This window comes from Pristiophorus japonicus, chromosome 3 (assembly GCF_044704955.1).
Source record: "Pristiophorus japonicus isolate sPriJap1 chromosome 3, sPriJap1.hap1, whole genome shotgun sequence".
Lineage (NCBI taxonomy): Eukaryota > Metazoa > Chordata > Chondrichthyes > Pristiophoridae > Pristiophorus > Pristiophorus japonicus.
The window spans coordinates 95,566,178-95,587,134 of record NC_091979.1 but is presented as its reverse complement, the minus strand read 5'-3'; the positions used below and the strand labels follow the sequence as shown (position 1 = coordinate 95,587,134).

General features: G+C 45.3%; 1 protein-coding gene across 5 annotated transcripts in view; it reads right to left on the bottom strand.

Moving 5' to 3' along the window:
* Positions 1 to 20,957, bottom strand: part of wdsub1 (WD repeat, sterile alpha motif and U-box domain containing 1) — a 111,015-nt gene that overhangs the window by 27,587 nt on the left and 62,471 nt on the right. For all 5 annotated transcript variants that reach the window (XM_070875594.1, XM_070875592.1, XM_070875596.1 and 2 more), the window contains exons 5-8: positions 19,443 to 19,536; positions 15,515 to 15,548; positions 15,034 to 15,074; positions 11,193 to 11,296 (exon numbers count right to left, since the gene is read on the bottom strand). In XM_070875594.1, the coding sequence (XP_070731695.1) occupies positions 11,193 to 11,296; positions 15,034 to 15,074; positions 15,515 to 15,548; positions 19,443 to 19,536 (273 nt within the window). The remainder of the gene's footprint in view (positions 1 to 11,192; positions 11,297 to 15,033; positions 15,075 to 15,514; positions 15,549 to 19,442; positions 19,537 to 20,957) is intronic.

Here is a 20,957-nt window from a genome sequence, read left to right as displayed (position 1 = left end):
AAAACACTTGCTGCCGTCCAGAAAGGCATTTTAGAAGCTATGGGCTGCAATGACAGGAGTCCCTTCTCTAGAGTAGAGAAAACGGTGCAGCTCACAGGAAAAACCCCACAGGGCTTTCGCAGACCGACTGTGGCCGGTGTACAAAAGCGCCTGCAGTGGGGACATAGACAGAGATCACATAAACCCGGACGAATTAGCACACTGGCTCCGAAGTCTAGTAGCTAACAGTTTACCCAGAATAAGAACCAAGGCTGAGGCCTAGTTCGACCCCAGAGATCCCAAAGCCACAGAACAGGGAGTGCTTCGGCAACTGACCCTAGCTTACAGAAACGGCAGAGGGACAGAAGAGCACCCACAAAAGGGAAGGGTTCACGAAATCCGACCTAACCAAGAAAAAAGGGAATGGTGCTACGAGGGAGGCAACTCCTCAGATACAAAACGTACCTGCTTTGGGTGCGGAATGAGTGGGCACTGGAGAAGGATTGTAAAAATCCTTGGAAAAATAGCGCAGGAAAGAATTCTCCAGCCCCTGCCCAAAAGACCGAGATAGATGAGCCAGTCCCTCCCACTCATTTGAGACCTTTTTAACTGCACTCCGAGCCATGTTAATGGCCCTGGAAAGGTAGCCACCGCCACCGGTACCGAAATCCCATCTGCCCCCTCCCAACCAAAACCGTGACTAGGACAGGCACAGCCTGTCCACCTGATGCGTGGGGGAGACCGACCGTACAGATGGAAGTGGAAAAGGTGAAAGGGACTTACCTGCTGGACACCGGTGCCTCAAGCACCCTTGTCTATGCAGCTAACCCCGCCGCCTCACCTCTGTCTAACGGGATCCCCTACAGCTTGGTGGGTTTCACAGGCACTGAACAGACTGGCTCATTCTCTGTTCCGCTCTCCATTTATTTAGGTACACTCCACACTAAGTGGACTTGTGTCCTGATGAAGTGGGAGTAGGAAGGGAGAGGGATCCTGGGGGCTGACTTCATCCTCGGCCATGGGATCCTGGTGGATTTAAGAAACCACTGTCTTTGGGGGTCAGTCTGTACAGGACAGGAGAGTGAGGTGGTGGTTATCCCGGGAAAAGAGGGAAAAGGGACGGTGTGCACCATAAAACCAAAGGAGGGTTACGACCTTGAATCACTGGTCAGTAACACCCCAATAGAATACCAAGAATATGTGAGGAAAAACCTTGCAGCTTTTGCCACTCACAAACACAACTGTGAGAGAATAAACGGGGTCGAGGTTAGCATAGATGGGGACCCCATGACCCGACCACAGAAACAGTACAACTTCCCCAGGGAGGCGGAGGCAGACATGGAAACAGCCTTGGGTTCGCTGGTTAAACAGGGGGTATTGAGACCAACAGCTACCCATGTGAACTCTCCATTGTGGCCGGTTAAGAAACTGGACAACTCCTGGAGAACCGCGGTGGACTATCGAGTACTCAACCGTAACATCCCCGTCTGTGCACCCACCGTTGCTGCTGTCACCGACCTCATTGGAAATATCCCAGCCTCCACGACCACCTTCACGGTGCTGGATATTTCCAACGGGTTCTGGTCCATACCTTTAAGAAGGGAAGGTCAGTACAAGTTTGCTTTTACCTTTAAAGGACAGCAATATACTTGGAACTGTCTCACTCAGGGCTTCCACAACAGCCCCAGTATTTTCCATCAGTGCATGGCCAACTGTTTAAAGAGTTCCAGCAGACCCCAGCAATTAGTACAGTATGTGGACGACCTGCTCCTGTTCACCGATGAGGGGGAGGAGCATGGCCCACTGCTGGCTGAGCTGCTGAAAGAAGAGGGATTTAAAGTAAACTCCAAGAAGGCACAGATTGGCCTGAAGGAAGTAAAATTCCTGGGACTGGCTGTGCATGCTGGGGAGAGAGCCAGACAAAGCTAGATGGGAAACAATGCAGAAGTTACCTGCCCCCAACACAGTGACAGGAGTAAGATCTTTTCTAGGGCTAACCGGGTACTGCAGAGATTTCATTGAGGATTATGCAGCCACAGCAGCCCCTCTGCCCCGACTCCTACACAAGGGAATGGAGTGGGATTGGGACGGAGGTTGCGAGGCAACATTTATCCAACTCAAGAAAGACCTGCAGACCGCGCCAGCTCTAGGGGCCATAGATGAGGGGTAAAGAGTTTTTCCTGGAGGTAGCAGCCAGTGGAGACAGCCTGAGTGCAGTACTGCTCCAAGAGCAGCATGGCCGGCTGAGACCAGTGATCTATTCCTCCAGGATACTCACAGATGTAGAAAAGGGATACTCCAACTGTGAGAGGCACCTCCTAGCCACTCACTGGGCTGTGAAAAGATCACTGATCTTCACAGGGAGGTCCCCTAACACACTCCTTACCCACCATATGCCCACCCAAATGCTCCTGGATGGAAGAATTAAGGACGGGACAGTGAGCAGTGCCCGCATTGCTCGCTGAACCCTGCTCCTCTCTCAAATGGACCTACGAGTAAAGGGTCTCTGCGAGCCAAGACTCGCAGCCAACATGATTTATCCAGGGACAGCCCACCGGTGTTCGATAGAAGGGGTATGGAAAATTAACATAGGCTTTCGGGCTGAGTTACACCCCACAGACCGAGTGATCTATGTGGATGGTTCAAGCATGGTATCTGCGGGCGAACGACTCACAGGCTGTGGAGTTTATGACTCCGAGGCAGGCATTGCCCTGGCAATTAAACTCCCCAGTACTACGAGCGCCCAGCACGCTGAACTGTCTGCGGTGGCGTATGTAGTCACACATTCCGAAAAATTCCCTATCCCATAAACGATTTGCTCAGACAGTATGCTCACATGCAATTCGTGTACGGAGTACCTGGCTATCTGGTCCCGCCGCGGATACACATCCGCAGACGGGAGACCCCTGGCAATTAAGCCCCTACTGGAAAAGATCATGAAAGCCGTAGAAGAGGAAGGGAATATCTACATACATAAGGTGAAGGCACATTCCACCACAGAATCCCGTAGCGAGAGAAACCAGCAGGCTGACATGTTAGCCAAGCAGGGGGCCCGCATGGGCAAGTTTTGGGATCCGTACAACTCAGGACTCATAGCAGCAGTCAGGGGCAGGATGGCGACAGCAGGGAAGGCAGGGATAGCTTTGTCCCCAGACCTAAAAATGGTCCAGACCCAAGACCCCGTCCTCAAAACTGTCCTGAACACGCTAGCTAAAGGGGAAAGGATAGATGGCCCGTACGGCAGCGCAGCAATTGCCATTAAAGAAGGCATGCTGTTCAGGAGGGAGCAATGTGTAGTACCGCAACAACACCTGAGAGAATTCCTCCAGCTGGCCCACGAGGGTCCAGGAGCAGGACACCCCGGACCTGAGACCACTTGGCAACGAATGAAACAGGCAGGATGGTGGCCAGGACTCAGGGAAGACGTCCGCGAGTTCTGTGCTAGCTGTCTGGTGTGCGCGGCCAACAACCCCGACCCCCAGAAAAGAAAGGTGTCTATGGGACATATCAGGAGGGTAGAGGGACCCTGGCAGTCGATCCAAATCGATTAAATCGGGCCCCTACCCACTGCCCAGGGAGGTTACAAGTATTGCCTAGTATTGGTGGATGTATTCACTACATGGGTGGAAGCCTTCCCATGCCGAACAGCCACTGCCCTGGGAACAGCTAGGATCCTGGTCAGAGAAGTGTTCTCTCGATGGAGACTACCACAATACGTGGAGTCCGACCAAGGGAGTCACTTCACCGGGAAGGTGATGCAGGAGACCCTTAAGGTACTCGGCATCAAAGGGAAATGGCATGTCGCCCACAACCCGCAGTCATCCGGACCTGTGGAGCGTTTAAACCGTACCATCAAAGAAAAGCTGCGCAAAGAGACAGGGGACTCACCCAAGGGGTGGGTAGAGGTCCTACCACTAGTCCTCATGGGGATCCGGGCCAGCCAGTCAAAGAGCACGGGGTACTCCCCGTACAAGCTCATGACCGGCAGAGCCATGCGAACCTCCATCCATGTGTTAGCCCCGGTACTCACGGAAGGTCAGCTTAGGGAAGCGAACGCGGAATAGCTTTGTCAGGAATCTGTTTGAACACCTTAAACAGATTCACGGCAGGCTGCTAACAAAATGGGAAAACAGCATCGGAGCAACCGACTGCTGCTAGAACCCCACAAGCAGCACGAGTGGGAGATAAGGGACCAGGTAAGGAACTACGCTAGAGATGGGGTCTTTGAGGCACTGTACATGGGACCGTACCACATTGTCGACAAGGCAAGCCCCATGGTCTATGCCATAAAATTGCCCTGCCGAACAAAGTGGTTCCACATAAATCAGTGCAAACTTTTCAACCCAGGGGCAGCCGCTAAACGTAAGGGTCAGCCAAAAACTGTAAACCGCACTAAAGACAGGGACCCCCAGCCAACAACCCCCGACTGTGGAATTCCCACAAGGGACGTGGCAGACCCACAGACTGCACCTAGAGGGGCGGTGGACTGTGTTACTGGAGGAGCTATCCCACCAATCATTTGGGACTCGGATGCACCTCCAGGAGCCGGAGCCTTAAGAAGGACTCCCTGCACACCACGGCCAAAGACACCGTGGTCACCAGCGCTTCAATTTGAATGATTCAGCCCCTGGAGAGGGACCAGCCGCAAAAGGGCACCTAAGGTCAGAGACCAGCCTGCGAGCAGGGATACCCAGCCGGTAGCCTCGGGCGACAAGGTACCCCCAGAAGAGATAGCATGGTGGAACAGCCACCAAGTGAGAGTCCCCAGCCCGTAGCCTTCAGCCAGGCAGAACCCCCAGGGGAAGAAACGAACCAGGCAACCACCCCCAAAGGAGCGGTGTGCTGCAGCAACGGAGGGGACGTTCCCCCGATAGTGTGGGACTCAAACCCATGTTCGGTCAGTGTACTTAGGGTTAGACGGTGCAGACCGATCCATCACCTACCTCGCTGGGCACCCAGCGGGAGAAGAAGAAAAAGAGAAGGCCACCCGGAGACGGGTGGCAGATGTACATATATAGCGATGTGAATTTAAGGATGTTTAGCAATATGAATTTAAGTATGTTTAAGTGAATAAGTTTAGAATAGTGTAAGATTTATCTGTGTAATGATAAGTATATATGTATTAGTTAACTGGGGTAAGGAAAAGAATCTACCTGTGCAGCTGGTAAAAGAAACACTGGCCTGGTAACACCCAGGAGTAAGAAGAATCTACCGGTATAGCTATTAAGGAAGCACCGGCAAGATGACAAGCAAAACGGCTATGAGATAAAGTTAAAAGCAGGAATCAGTCCACAAGGAACTGAATAAGACAGCCAGTCAATTAAGGACTATGAACCCAAATTTGGAACTCAGTCACCTTTGTCAAACCAGAGAACTTTCTCAGGGCTCGACAATCTGTTTTATGTGCCCCTACAAGAAAGAGGTCACCATGAGAAGAATCCTGTTCCTGCTCGCCCTGATAAGGATGAGCAGCAGTGACCGAGGAGACGTGGAAGAATCCCTCATTTACGGGTGTTCAAGAGGGAGAGCACCCATCGTAACCGCCGGGGGTGGCCCCCGAGACATGGAAGAACTCGCCGTTTACGCTCACGAGGGAAGATGGCCAGGGTGGCTGGGATCTAGTTCTACCCGCTACTCCAGCCAGGAAGGTTTTACCTATGGGGAGGCCTCAGTTCCATGCCCCCGGATGCGGATCATCGCTGCCCGAGTCAGTGTTACAGAGGGAAAACGTGTATGTTTGACTTGCAACGGGAACATTCCCCTGGGAAGATGGTGGTGGCTCAGAAAACTCAGCAAGGACGCATGGGACCAAGAATCGGACTGGGAAAGACTCGGTAATGATACGTACCGCACCATCGCGGCGACACGGGGAGGAGTAAAAGTGTGTTGGGACAAATGGTGGGAATCCGAACAAGGAATTTATGTTTGTATGTGGGGATCAGAGAGTACTTGTCCCGCAGGCATATCGATCGCCTTCCCCAGGCAATGGCAAGATGAAGGGGAAGGGATGGGATGGGATTCTAGCCCACACGGGTGCGTGGTCCCACACTCCCCACTCCCAATTAACGCCACCGAACTAAGAGCACACATTAAGAAACCCCTACCCACAACCCCGCCAATACACACAGTAATAGAAAGATGTCCCACTTCCACCAGGGGTCCGGGGAATGGGTTGGTGTTAATCCCTACTGACAAAGTTTTGTTTCAGAACGTGCACTACTCCGTGACATCCGTGATCCTGAACCTGACTGAGGTCCACCTGCCTGTGTGGTGCCCGAAGATGGAGAAGCTTTATGAAGCTCTGTTAAAAGTGATGTTTCAGGAATTTTATGAACTGGACTATGGAAATGTAGATTAAAAAAACAGCTTTATGAACGGAATGTTGGGAATAGTGTGGGGTCCGGGAGGCAGAGAAGAGGGACCTGGAACGATGTAGTCACAGTGTTCAGTACAGGAACGGGTGTTGCTAATAGTATGGATGACATACAACTCCAGATGCAGATCACTGGGTTAAAGAACCAACTGCATAAGATTCTAGGGGAAGAGAACACAGTGGTGGGTTCAGAGCTTCATGAGTACCAGGCAATGACTGTTCATTTAAAGGAGGTCATTGCGGAGCTGGAGAGGCACGCTAAAACTATTAATGATTTGATACGGGAGGACAGGAACGCCTCGGAGCAGACTACACGGAATGAGGTGCGTGTGTTGTATGGAGCATGGTTGCTGGGCGAGGGCCGCAGTAACCTGGAGGACCTGAGGCAAGGTCGCATCCCTTCATTGTTAAACAACAAGCATCTCGCTGCGCTGCACCCGTATAGCAATTCATTGAGCCCGTGCCAGCTTCGTTTAGCCTCTTAAGCCTACCCTGTTCCTGTAGATTGCGGGCGGTCCAACCATACAGTAATGGGAATTGTAGTAAGGATGCCGGTAATGGGCGGGTCACCCAAGCCAGCATCGGTATACAGGGTTGAGAATATCGGGGTCATTTGTGGAGGAGTCCATGTTCGTTTTAAAGCGGTCCTGCCATATGTCATAAAGTGAGAGCATGCTATGACGGGCACTGACCTCTGCGGATGTCAGAGCCGGGGTGCACATGTAATACGGTGTCCCCAACACTTGACTGCATTTGCCCGATCAGAATGTGGGTTGGCTTCTGCAGGCGCAGAACCTAGCAATTGCACCATGGAAGTGATGACATTAGATCATGTATCTCCACAGGTAGCATACGTGGGGAGGAGGACATACTGTGTCACCACAAGTGCGCTCCTCTACCGGTACAGCCAGGACATGTGGCGTCCGGTGAGCGACAGCAGCTTTTGTTTCAAACCCAAGGCTGAGGTTCAAGTGGCACAAGAGCAAATTACTCCCATCCCCGAACCATCGACCATTCACCTCACTGTGTAACAACACATTCACGCATCTCCAGGACTATGTGGAGCATTTCGGGTACCCGATTCATTTTCTGCTGGAACACCTTACTGAGTTAATAAAGGCCATCGAGCTCTCCCAGAAACATTTTTACACTTTAGAGCAAAAGACAGTAGAAGTGGGGGATTGTCTGGCTACCGTGGTGGAACATCGCTCTGTGTTTCGAGATTCCTCCCTGGATCCGCGTCTGTTCCCATGCATTAGTTATCATACAATTGTTGCTTGTAGGCTACTTGTTTTACACCAGCTGCAGGCGACGGAGCCAGATGCTCCGAGCGCAGTGGCAAAGGATGTTAGATCGACCCGGAGAGGTGTAATTGATTTATGTTGATGATGGTTTCTCCCTGCTAAAACTTGTAATGTACCAAAGTTCTGTAAGCAAGTGTATTGTAATATTCTGGTTAGAGTTTCACACTCTGCATTGCGCGATGTGCGCTGTTGTTATTTTTGTAATGTGTTACCACCTGTCAATGCTGTACGGTGCGATGTGCGCGGTGTTTTTTGTAACGTCACGTGGAGTGGAACCCAACCATGCGTTAAGAAGCCATTTTCACTGATGTCTTGACTCTGTAGAAGGGAACTGTGACACGCAGTAAGGGGTACAGTTCTGGGGTTTTAAAACGTAACATCCGGGGAACAGCTTCACTTATGGGAGACTTTAGCCTTTGCTCTCTCGTCGAGTAATGCTTTATGGAAAGAAAAAGCATAGAATGGGGGACTGAAGAGATCGCAAAGTTTCTGTTTAAAGAATGGACTCAGTCGAGAATATTTCATGGACTTTATGGGGTCACCCTGTGTAGATATGTGGAAAAAGCTGGTTTTGTTAAAACTTCAGAAACCGCATGGCAGTTAGCTGTGACAAAAGAACTGTCAGTCATCTACTGACAAAAGAACTGTCGGTCATCCAGGAAGGGGGGCCACTGACAAAGCCACTCTAATATGCAAAAGCACTTCTCACCTCCATCTCAGAAGGAAAAGCAGAACAATGAACCCACTAGCCTGGACAGCCAAGGAGGAGCCGGGTCTCTCCCAACACAAAGACGAAGAGAGAGAGAGAGAGAGAAAGATGAAGAGAGAGAGTGGGGGAGAGAGGTGATCGCTACTACCTCATCAAGACAAGGAGAGAAACCAACGTGACAGTTGTAAAACTAACTTCTCCAGCCTCGAAGTCTTGAAGTCCTGAAGGAAGGAAGAACATCACCATCTACCATTAACTATCAAAAGGATTGGTAAGCAAAAGTCCCTGCCCTGGAGTCTAACCTAGCTAGAATTAGGTATTGGGAGGTGGGAGGTATAATTTTACTGCAACCCCCTTTGAATGTGTAGTGTATGGTTCTTTATTAGAGTGATTATAAGTTTGACCTTGTAGCTTTTCTTGTATTGTTCTTTATTAGTGATTGTAAGTTTGGCCGTGTATTTTCTTACTAGAGTAATAAGCCTGTATTACTTTGACTGTAATAAAACCAAAGTTCTTTGCATCAAACCAGTGCCCTCTGCATTGGTCACACCCCCCAAATAAATCCAGAGTACAGAACCCAAAGGAGGAGGAGCGATTTGAAACTGCTCAAGTTGGTCAGAAGGGAACCTGACCCCCTCATAGAGACCACCACCCCACCCCCCCGCCCCCTTTACAAACCAAGTGTGATATTCCCAAGTTTGCTGATGACACAAAACTAGGTGGGATTGTGAGTTGTGAGGAGGATGCAAAGACGCTGCAAAGCGATTTAGATAGGTTGAGTGGGCAAACACATGGCAGATGCTGTATAATGTGGATAAATGTGAAGTTATCTACTTTGGTAGGAAAAACATAAGGACAAAGTATTATTTAAATGGTGATGGCTTGGGAAATGTCGATGTAGAGAGGGACCTGGGTGTCCTTTTACACCAGTCATTGAAAGCAAACATGCAGGTGCAGCAAGCAGTTAGGAAGGCAAATGATACGTTGGCCTTCATTGCAAGAAGATTTGAGTATAGGAGCAAGGATGTCTTACTACAGTTATATAGGGCCTTGGTGAGACCGCACCTGGAGTGTTGTGTGCAGTTTTGGTCTCCTTATCCAAGAAAGGCCATAGAGGGAGTGCAGCGAAGGTTCACCAGATTGATTCCTGGGAAGGTAGGACTGTCGTATGAGGAGAGATTGGGAGACTAGGCCTGTATTCCCTAGAGTTTAGAAGAATGAGAGGGGATCTCATTGAAACGTATAAAATTCTGACTGGGTTGGATAGACTGGATGCGGGGAGGATGTTTCCCCTGGCTGGGATGTCTAGAACAAGGGGTTACAGTCTCAGGATACGGGGTAGGAAATTTAGGACAGAGATGAGGAGACATTTTTTCACTCAAAGGGTAGTGAATCTGTGGAATTCTCTACCACAGAAGGCTGAGGAGAGGAGGCCAAGTCACTGAATATATTTAAGATTTTCTATTTTTTCTGCCAAAGTGGATAACCTCACATTTTCCCACATTATATTCTATGTGCCAAATTTTTGCCCACTCAGTTAGCCTGTCTATATCCATTTGCAGATTTTGTGTATCCTCCTCACAATTTGCTCTCCCACCCATCTTTGTATCATCAGCAAACTTAGCTACATTACACTCAGTCCCTTCATCCAATTTATTAATAGAGATTGTAAACAGTTGAGGACCCAGCATCGATCCCTGCAGCACCCCACTAGTTACTGTTTGCCAACCGGAAAATTACCCATTTATCCCGACTCTCCGTTTTCTATTAGTTAGTCAATCCTCTATCCATGCTAATATATTACCCCCAACCCCATGAACTTTTATCTTGTGCAGTAACCTTTTATGTGGCATCTAACTGAATGCCTTCTGGAAATCCAAATACACCACATCCACTGGTTCTCTCTTATCCACGCTGCTCGTTATATCCTCAAAGAACTTCAGCAAATTTGTCAAACATGATTTCCCTTTCATAAAACCATGCTGACTCTGCTTGATTGAATCATGCTTTTCCAAATATCCTGCTACTGTTTCCTTAATAATGGACTGCAGCATTTTTCCAATGACGGATGTTAGGCTAACTGGTCTATAGTTTCCTGCTTTCTGTCTACCTCCTTTTTTTAAATAGGGGCGTTACATTTGCGGTTTTCTAATCCACTGGGACCTCCCCAGGGAACTTTGGTAGATTACAACCAATGCATCCACTATCTCTGCAGCCACTTTTTTTAAGACCCTAGGATGCAAGCGATCTGGTCCAGGGGACTTGTCCGCCTTTAGTTCCCATTATTTTACCAAGTACTACTTCTCTAGTGATCGTGATAGTATTAAGTTCCTCCCTCCCTATAGCCCCTTGATTATCCACTATTGGGATGTTTTTGCTGTCTTCTACCGTGAAGACCGATACAAAATATTTGTTCAAAGTCTTTGCCATTTCCCTGTTCTCCATTATTAATACCGCAGTCTCATCCTCTAAGGGACCAACATTTACTTTAGCCACTCTTTTCCTTTTTATGTACCTGTAGAAACTCTTACTATCTGTTTTTATATTTCATGCTAGTTTGCTTTCATAATCTATCTTCCATCTAATTGTTTTAGTTGTTCTTTGCTGGCTTTTAAAAGTTTCCCAATCCTCTGGCCTCCCACTAGTCTTGGCCACTTTGCATGCCCTTGTTTTTAATTTGACACCATCCCTTATTTCCTTAGTTCGCCATGGATAGTTATCCCTTCTCTTACAGTCTTTCCTTCTAAAGTTAGGCTTCCTAGATAAACATGTAAATATTATAATTTTAACATATACATAATATGAAGTTCCAAAGTTAAATACTAACCAGAATAGTTATTAAATCCGATTCTCCAAATATTCACAGTTTTATCCATAGAGCCAGTTGCAATTAAGGGGAGATCACGTGCAAATGCACAAGCGGTCACATACCTGATAAAGTTGTCAAAAATTGCTCTATTAATCATGATACACTGAGGTCTTCTATAACCTTTTTGCAAAGACAAACACTTAGTTATTCTTCACAAACCCGAAGATAAGGGACCCAGATGGCATACAACGTACAAAGTCTGAAGGATCATATAGTACATAGTGCATTCTGTCAAAAGAATATCCTCATAAGCCTTGAGGGAGCTTTAACTGACACGGTTTGCATGAAGTTTGGGTGATGCTAAACTTAATGGCAATGCCATGTACTGGTAGTATATTCCTGCTCCCTCAGAGACCCCAGTAACTACTTGAAAGGTCTAAGAAAGCTAACCATTTCCTCGAACAAAGCTTGTTTCTTTCTGCCTCTCAAATCACTATTTCATAAGCGTATTAAAAAAATAAGTTTTGGCAACAAAATAATGGATGAGTCATGGAAGAATAAAATTAGGCCAATTCTTTCTATCAAATGTGAAGTGCATTGGTTCCGCACGACTAAGGGCCTGAAATTCTGATCAGGTCATTCTGCCAGAGGAAATGTCACAGAGCAGACCCTAAGGCCACTGATGTCCAGAAGCCCAGATCCCGTCCCAAATTGCAGAGATGGGATCAATTGCATGGTCGGGGCAGGTAGCCAATGCCTTGAAGGGTACCTGCCCTGAGAGTTGCCAGGAAAACAGCTTTGCTCTAGATGAGTGGCCTGGGAATAGCTCAAGCCAGTGTAAAAAATGTAAGATTACTCCTAAGCGAGCTGTGGGCCACTAACATTAAGGTAATCAATCCACTCTGGGATTAGCATTTTATTGATTATAATTGTGCTCCATCAATATTTCTTACATATTGAACAATTTGTGAGCCTTTGAAGCATACATGTGCCTATGATAAGCTTTAAGTCAGTTATTTTCTGCCCGAAGACAATATTTTGGTTGCAATACATCAAAATAAGTAGTACCAAGGTTTCATAAAGTTGAAGGTTAATTTGAAAGTGAGTAATAACTCATTGCAGTATCTTTTTTTTAATTTGTTCTCGGGATGCTGGCAAGGCCTCATTTATTGCCCATCTTTAGGTGCCATGAGAAGGTGGTGGGAGGAGGGGGTCTTTCTCCTTGAATTGCTGAAGACCACATGGTGATGGTGTTTGCACAATGGCGAGAGCCCTATCACCACAACTGAAACAAGTAATGGCTGTTGGGCACTTACCTTTTGATTTAATCACTGCTCTTTTTAACCTTCTAAAGTTAGGCTTCTTAGGTAAACAAATTTAAGATTCTTTTATATATTAGAATCTTAAGAGTTTTCTTAAATCTGAAACCACCTATCCTTTTCAAAACCACAAGTTACTGCAACCATTTTAGGGAGTGAGAATTGAGTATCGCCATTTATTCTGACTGTGCTCCCCATCCCTGCGAAGCCATGCAATATTGTTATGAAGATCACTGCCTAGATTTTCTTCTCTGATGGCTACAATGATGCAAGTGTGACAGCTGGACTTTCGCCCACCTGACAGACAGACCACTGACCGAGAGATTTTTCTGGGGTTAGCTTAAATTATATACTTTTTAGTGAGCTGCCGGCAATTTTGGTAGGTGGCTGGTGGGAGGTGGGGGAATCCCTGCTCTTACAGGACTCTAGCACCTAGATCAGATTAGAGAGGCCACCTTTCTCAATGCCAGAAATGGGCTGTTGTTCAGAACAAGCCCTTCGATACATTGGGCATCAGGAAGATCGGGCTTGACTGTGATGCCCTCTAAGGTTAATCAACCTACTGACAGAGTATCTATATTCACACATAAAGATTGCCCACCTCGACAAGATACAGGTTGACTGTTGGGACCATGAAACTGTGCCACAGCAAAAGTCAGCACTTTGAGGAGAAATGGGGAGAAAACTGTAAAGAAATTATTTGTTCTTAGGATCTGGGCAATGCTGGCAAGGCTGCATTTATCGCCTGTTCCTACAGTGATTGTTGTCGAACTGAGTGGCTTGCAAGATCACTTTATAGGGCATTAAGAATCAAGCCTGTAGTGTGGACTAGTCACATACAGGTCAGACCAAATCGGAGCGGCAGGTTCCCTTTCTTGAAGAACATGAACTATAATAACTCAATAGTTTATTAAGGCAATATTTAGCATAAACAATCATTATTTAAAATCTCTACTTCCATTTTTCCATTATCAGCATTAGTTCACAATGTATAATTTTTTCATAGTGCTATGATTAAACAAACCTGTAACATATTACCACGGCCAATTTTCAGTTTAGTTAAGCATTGGGCAGGTGGTGAGGAGCGCACCCGCCACCTGGCTGATGTCACTGGTGAGAAACCAGACTCATTTTCATGCTCAGGCCTCATTAAATGCTGTTGGTGACTGCCTGCGCATTTTGAGCATGAACGGGTAGTTTGCCGTTGAGGGGCGGGAGGAAAGAAGCATGCAGGAAATCTGGCGACCCCTCTATGCAGCCAAGTCGGCTGAATACCAGTGTGGGATGAGAAAGCATGGTAGAACCAGCAACGGTTTGGCCGATTTTTGTGCAGCAAACAGGAGTGTCATGTTCTTCCTTGTCCCACAAAAACCATTCAAAAAATCTTAGCTTTTCCATTTTCATAGTGGGCTCTAGCGGTCCTTTTAACAGGCCACTGTAAACAGTTCCACTGGATCTGGCTTGCATAGTGCACTTCACCCGGTGAAAGACCAAAATTGCATTGTGATCCTATGTATATTAGAAGATCCCGATTTGCATGAGCTAATGAGGCAGACGCCAGTTTTTGGGAGAGGGCAGGGGGTGGCCTAGTCCACCTACATGAAGGACTGCACTTTGGCACAAAAAAAAATCAAAGAGCAAGTTATTATTTAAATGGAGAAAGATTGCAAAGTGCCGCAGTACAGCGGGACCTGGGGGGACTTGTGCATGAAACACAAAAGGATAGTATGCAGGTACAGCAAGTGATCAGGAAGGCCAATGGTACCTTGGCCTTTATTGCAAAGGGGATGGAATATAAAAGCAGGGAAGTCTTGCTACAGTTATACAGGGTATTGGTGAGGCCACACCTGGAATACTTTGTGCAGTTTTGATTTCCATATTTACGAAAGGATATACTTGCTTTGAAGGCAGTTCAGTGAAGGTTCATTAGGTTGATTCCGGGGATGAGGGGGATGACTTATGAGGAAAAGTCGAGTAGGTTGGGCCTCTACTTATTGGAATTCAGAAGAATGAGAGGTGATCCTATTGAAACGTATAAGATTATGAGGGTGCTTGACAAGGTGGGTGCAGAGAGGATGTTTCCACTGATTGGGGAAACTAGAACTAGCGGGCATGATCTTAGAATAAGGGGCTGCCCATTTAAAACAGAGATGAGGAGAAATTTCTTCTCTCAGAGGGTTGTAAATCTGTGGAATTCGCTGCCTCAGAAAGCAGTGGAAGCTGGGACATTGAATAAATTTAAGACAGAAATAGACAGTTTCTTAAATGATAAGGGGTTATGGGGAGCGGGTGGGGAAGTGGAGCTGAGTCCATGATCAGATCAGCCATGATCTTATTGAATGGCAGAGCAGGCTAGAGGGGCCGTATGGCCTACTCCTGATCCTATTTCTTATGTTCTTATGTAAAAGGTAGGCAGCTTGTATATCAGCATGAACAGGGTAGTAACTGCTGCACCATGATTTTCAGTGCATTACTGCCCCGTTTCCAGATCAAAATGGGAAAGAAAATTGGCCCCATAATTCTAAACAGTAACAACATACCTTTTATGCTGTGTCAGTGTGTAAAGTGGTGCTCCATTGGTCTGCATAATAAAAGAGCAGCAGCAAAATGGAACAATTTTATAGAAAACATTTCTTTAAAAAATTATACATTTTAAATTTATATGATTGTGTCATTAACCAAAACTGAATCTTCAAACCATAAAATTAATAAGTCTGGACTTTAACGCAAGTTAAAAATAAGAAACCAACATTAATTGCTAAAGTGCATTACATTGTAAAAAACGTTATGTAACCAGCCTTAAAAACTATCATCTCATTAGCTTTCAGATGATTGTCTAAAGTGGGATTGAAAACTTGAGAGAGGCTATCAATGGTATAAAACTATAGCACTGGTTTAGAACCGCTATTGTTTGGTATGAAAATAGTAATAATTGAGCTGTTATATTAGTGATTTCACACACTTTTGAATATTGTACTTGATATTTTCAATTAGCTCAAGCCAGCTTTGGAACATACTTACAGAATTCCAAATTATTATAGACTTGTCAACAGACCTTCAAAGAGAAAACAAAAAGGTTTGAACTTCAAAACTGTTTCAAAGTTGTGCTGATACATATTTTGTAAAAACAAAATCATCATTACTTTCACTGATTACTTCATTTATATTATGGCTTGTATAAATGAGGTATTGTTTTAATTTAACTAGCTTTGTACCATACTAGGGCAAAACAGAACATGCTCAACACTTAAATTTTAACAGAGTTGTGAGGATGTGGTTAGTGGTTGAAGCAGAAACTAGGTCAACATTCAAGATTAGATTGGCTAGGTAAATGAAGCAAAAGAGGCTTGAAGCGATATGGGAACAATACAGGTAAATGTACATAGATCTATTTTCTCGTGTGAAGGGTAAACGCTGAGACGGAATGGTTGGGCCGCCCCATGAGGTTTTTAATAATACCCCTTCATCAAGTCTCCAAGCCTCTCTCACTCTGCTAGCCATATAATTAAACCGTGAAAATTCAATTCAGGAAAATTTTCCCCAAAAAATTACATTTTAAAAATGTTGTTAACTCTCTCGCTTATCCCACACCCTTCCCAGCTCTATCTCAGTCCCCATCTGCACTAACAACTGGCCTTTTCCTTCCCCCATTAAGTTAAAAAAGTTTCCAAATTCTGCCACACTCCACTGCACAATCACCCTGCAGCCAATACTTCAACTAAAAGTGCTTCTTGGTCCCGAACTGAGCACTGGCCTACTCCATTTCTAATACTTTCTGACTACTGAGGCCTATATTTAAATTTATCTGCAAATAGTCCATAATGCCTTCCATCCAGTAAAACGTCCCAAGGTGCTTCACAGGAGCGTTATAAAACAACATTTGATACCAAGCCATACAAGGAGATATTAGGGCAGATAACCAAATCTGACCAGATAACCAAATGGTCAAAGAGGTAGGTTTGAAGGAGCCGTCTTAAAGGAGGAAAGAGAGGTACAGAGGTGGAGAGGTATTCCAGAGTTTAGGGTGTTGGCAGTTGGAAGGCATGGCCACCAATGATTGAGCAATTAAAATCAGGGATGCTCAAGAGGCCTGAATTTGAGGAGTACAGTTATCGCGGAGGATTAAGGGACTGGAGGAGATTACAGAGATAGGGAGGGTCGAGGCCATGGAGGAATTTGAAAACAAGGAGGAGAATTTTAAAAATCGAGGCTTTGCTTAACTGAGAGTCAATAATGAGAATGAGAGGTGATCCTATTGAAATGTATAAGATTATGAGGGTGCTTGACAAGGTGGGTGCAGAGAGGATGTTTCCACTGATTGGGGAAACTAGAACTAGCGGGCATGATCTTAGAATAAGGGGCCGCCCATTTAAAACAGAGATGAGGAGAAATTTCTTCTCTGAGGGTTGTAAATCTGTGGAATTCGCTGCCTCAGAAAGCAGTGGAAGCTGGGACATTGAATAAATTTAAGACAGAAATAGACAGTTTCTTAAACGATAAGGGGTTATGGGGAGCGGGTGGGGAAGTGGAGCTGAGTCCATGATCAGATCAGCCATGATCTTATTGAATGGCAGAGCAGGCTAGAGGGGCCGTATGACCTACTCCTGATCCTATTTCTTATGTTCTTATGTAAAAGGTAGGCAGCTCGTATATCGGCATGAATGGGGTAGTAACTGCTGCACCATGATTTTCAGTGCATTACTGCCTCGTTTCCAGATCAAAATGGGAAAGAAAATTGGCCCCATAATTCTAAACAATAACAACATACCTTTTATGCTGTGTCAGTGTGTAAAGTGGAGCGCAGTTATCTCGGAGGATTAAGGGGCTGGAGGAGATTACAGAGATAGGGAGGGTCGAGGTCATGGAGGAATTTGAAAACGAGGAGAATTTAAAAAAACGAGGCGTTGCTTAACTGAGAGTCAATATAGGTAGACGAGCACAGGGATGATGGGTGAACAGGACTTGGTGCGAGTTAGGACACGGGCAGTAGAGTTTTGGATGACCCGAAATCCTGGGGGACTTTAATCTTCATGTAGATTGTACAAATCAAATTGACAAGGATAGTCTGGAGGATGAGTTCAACAAATACACATTCCACTGAGAAATAAAAACTCCATGGGAAAAGTGATCCATCTGTGGCTAACTAAAGAAGTTAAGGATAGCATTAGATTTAAAGAGGCGGCTTACAATATTGCCAAGAATAGTAGCAAGTCGGAGGATTGGGAGAACTTTAGAAATCAGCAAAGGATGACCAAAAAATTGATAAAAAGTGAGAAAATAGAATGAGAGTAAACCGGGTCTAAACTATTTACTGCAATGTTGGGGGAGGGCGATATACCCCGGATACATTAGGTGCTAAAGAGCCTCTGAGGTGGCGAAGATGGCTTTAGTGCAAGACGTCATCTTGGTAAAGGAGTTGAAGCGCATGCTAGGAATGGTCACCCGGAGGAGCGTTAAGGGTCTGATTCACAATTAACTTACCTGCTAGTGCTTATTAAAGAGGCTGCAGGACATTTTGGTGGCTAGTAATTCAATTAACGACCTCTCCTAACAGCAAATAGTTGAACAGGAGAAAAGTTGTTGCTGAGGATTTTGAGCACTACTTTCACTGTTGAATTGCTGCTGTAGGTTTGAAGTCGACTTTTGTCAAAATTTTACCAACACTCCTATCAACATTTATTCCAGAAATTCTCTAAATTCACCTAAAGAGGGTGAGTTCTGCGCTACTCTACCTTATTGGACAGCTTATAGAAGTCACCAGGAGAAAGGGAGTGTTTGGTCATGGGCAACTTGCTAAGGGTCCTCCCTGATTTGGAGTCGGAATGGGAGAAGGGCATGAGGGCCAGGCAGAGTCGCACCAGCTGCTGCACGAGAGGGAGACAGGAGGGTGGGATGGGCTCATGCTTTCACCAAAATATTTTCTTATTCAAGATGCTCACAATACCACAGAAAATCGAAGCTGTGTGCTCAGCTGCCACAGACCTAAAAATTAAACACTACTATATTATTAGTCTATTCTTTTTAATTCCAAGTTGCTGAATTCCAATTAATTTTAAACAGTGCAGCAGTTGCCATGTTGTTTTATTTCACTTGCTTACTTTAAATTATTGGTTACTTCAGACCTTTTTGAGTAGAAAAATGCAGAATTAACAAGAATGGACTTATACCATCAGGGGTTCCTGTCTGATTACACTCTTATTACGAGATCAAAACTGTTACCTCTTTTGTGGGATCAGGCGTAATTTTAATTTGGCTCTTATATAATTCTATGTTGACAAACTTTCAATAGTAGCTTCCTCAGCACTATCAGGGGAATTATTCAGTGAAATCTGATTGGAGCAGCAAAACTTACTATGTTTTCCTGTCTTGTTTCAAGTATTGCGGAAATACCTTGTGCAAGTTTCATACCCGAGGCAAATTTGGAAAGTCAAGGTATGTATGGGTGACAAGTATTTTGTGCAATAATTGTGAACGTTAGTCAACTACTGCATTTTGTACAGTACATAATCTTTTTTGGAAGATGTTACTGCTGGCATGCTGACCTGATTATAAAGACACTTTGTTTTTGATGCAGATGATGAATGCATGGTCAGTGTTGAAGTGCGTAACTATATTACCACATTCTAGCTAGGGCAACTTTTCTGAGACCCCTATGGCTCTCTACTTTATCTGCTCTATTTGGCCTTCCAAAGGACCATCGAACAGATTTCTGGTGTTATGACTTAAATAACATAACTTTCCTTTCTTTTATATGCTTGCCCTGGAAAGGACAGCAGAGTATGATATTTTATGGAGGCTCGTTGTGCTTTACACTCCTGAAAATCTCAGACGCTCACGAGTCCTTACCCACTGCCCCACTCCTCTATGTTGATTCCCATGCAAGACCCAATGGAAAATACAACTTCAATACAACAGAGTTGGAAGGTATCTCAAAAGATATCGCACTTACCCAGAGACTAAGATCTTCCCATCTGGTGAAAAGCAACACGACAAAACAGGAGCTGTGTGACGGCTTAATGAACATCTCATTCTAAGTTGACAGCCTACAAGTATGAAAAAAATTAACACAAGAAAATGTTAAAGGTACCAATGCAGAATATATTACTGATTTTGTTCCAGTGGATGTTCATCACTCCAACATTCTTTTCAACCAAATTTACATAAAGAATGATCGACAGAAGTGAGAGGCAATATTACACAGGATATACATCACAGAAACAGGCCACTTGGTCCAACTTGTCTATGCTGGTGTTTATGCTCCACACGAGCCTCCACCCACATGAGTCTCCCCCCACCCACCTTCATCTAACTCTATCAGCATAACCTTATGTTCCTTTCTCCCTCATGTGTTTATCTAGCTTTCCCTTAAATGCATCATTCTATTGTAAAAATGAATGAACCCTCAATGTCTCACAAGCAACAGAGATTCTCACTCTTATTAAAAAAAATTCTGATGTGCATGTTTTCATCTTTTAGATGGGATTGTATTTTGATGCAAGACTAACAGTAGTAGTCTCCAGAGCAGTATCATCTGTCACTGTTAACGCTATAATACTTTCAACTGTTGCAAGTTGCATTGCTTCACCAGGTTTCAAACTGCTATCATTCTAGCATTAAAATGCAGTACAAATGGTGAAAGATCTTAAATATACTAGTACAGAAACAAAAATGATGTAAAAATGTGAAAATAAAACTCAAATAAATGAAGCCTGAGATGCCCATCAATACACCATGTACAACTATCATATTCCTCAGTGACACTGCACATTCATAAAAAGGGGTCCAGCATATATTTAATTTTTCTTCATATGTAACAAGGTTAATATTATGCCTGTAGTGTACTTATGAATGACTCCACGAGGCAATGTGTTGTACTCAAACTGTAGTGACCTTGGTCCTTTACTCATAACTCCCGAGTGAGGCAGCCGCATGGTGGCTCCCCATTTATAATACCCCTGCCACCAGGACAGGAAACCCCGGTTTGCACCAGTTGCACCCTCAAGTGGTGCCAGCATGTATATACACAGTGTAAACCTTATTGATAGTACATCAGGTAACAAGTCTCCATCTTATGCAACTATACAGGGACAGGGACTACACAGAGAGTATATCCATAGTCTGCGTATATAACATCACTATCCCCAAAGACCTTTGTGCCAATTACCTTTGCACTATGTGCTCTGGCTTAGCTCTCCCCAGACTTAAGTGCCAATAGCCCTTGCACCTTGGCTGTGCTTTGGCTTAGCTCTCTCCCTATTAATCCCCAAGTCCTTTTGCCACAACGTTGGGTAGTGGTTACCAGTTTGGATGGTTCGATAATGCAGTGGAGGTTCCAGTGGGTTTTGGGTGTGATCCATGTGTGTGTCCATGGCTACATACATCCATTCCCGCCCCCCCCCCCCCCCCACAGCGAGATCATACAGGATCAGACACAGTGCAAGTACAAAGAAAGGAAGGGAAAAAA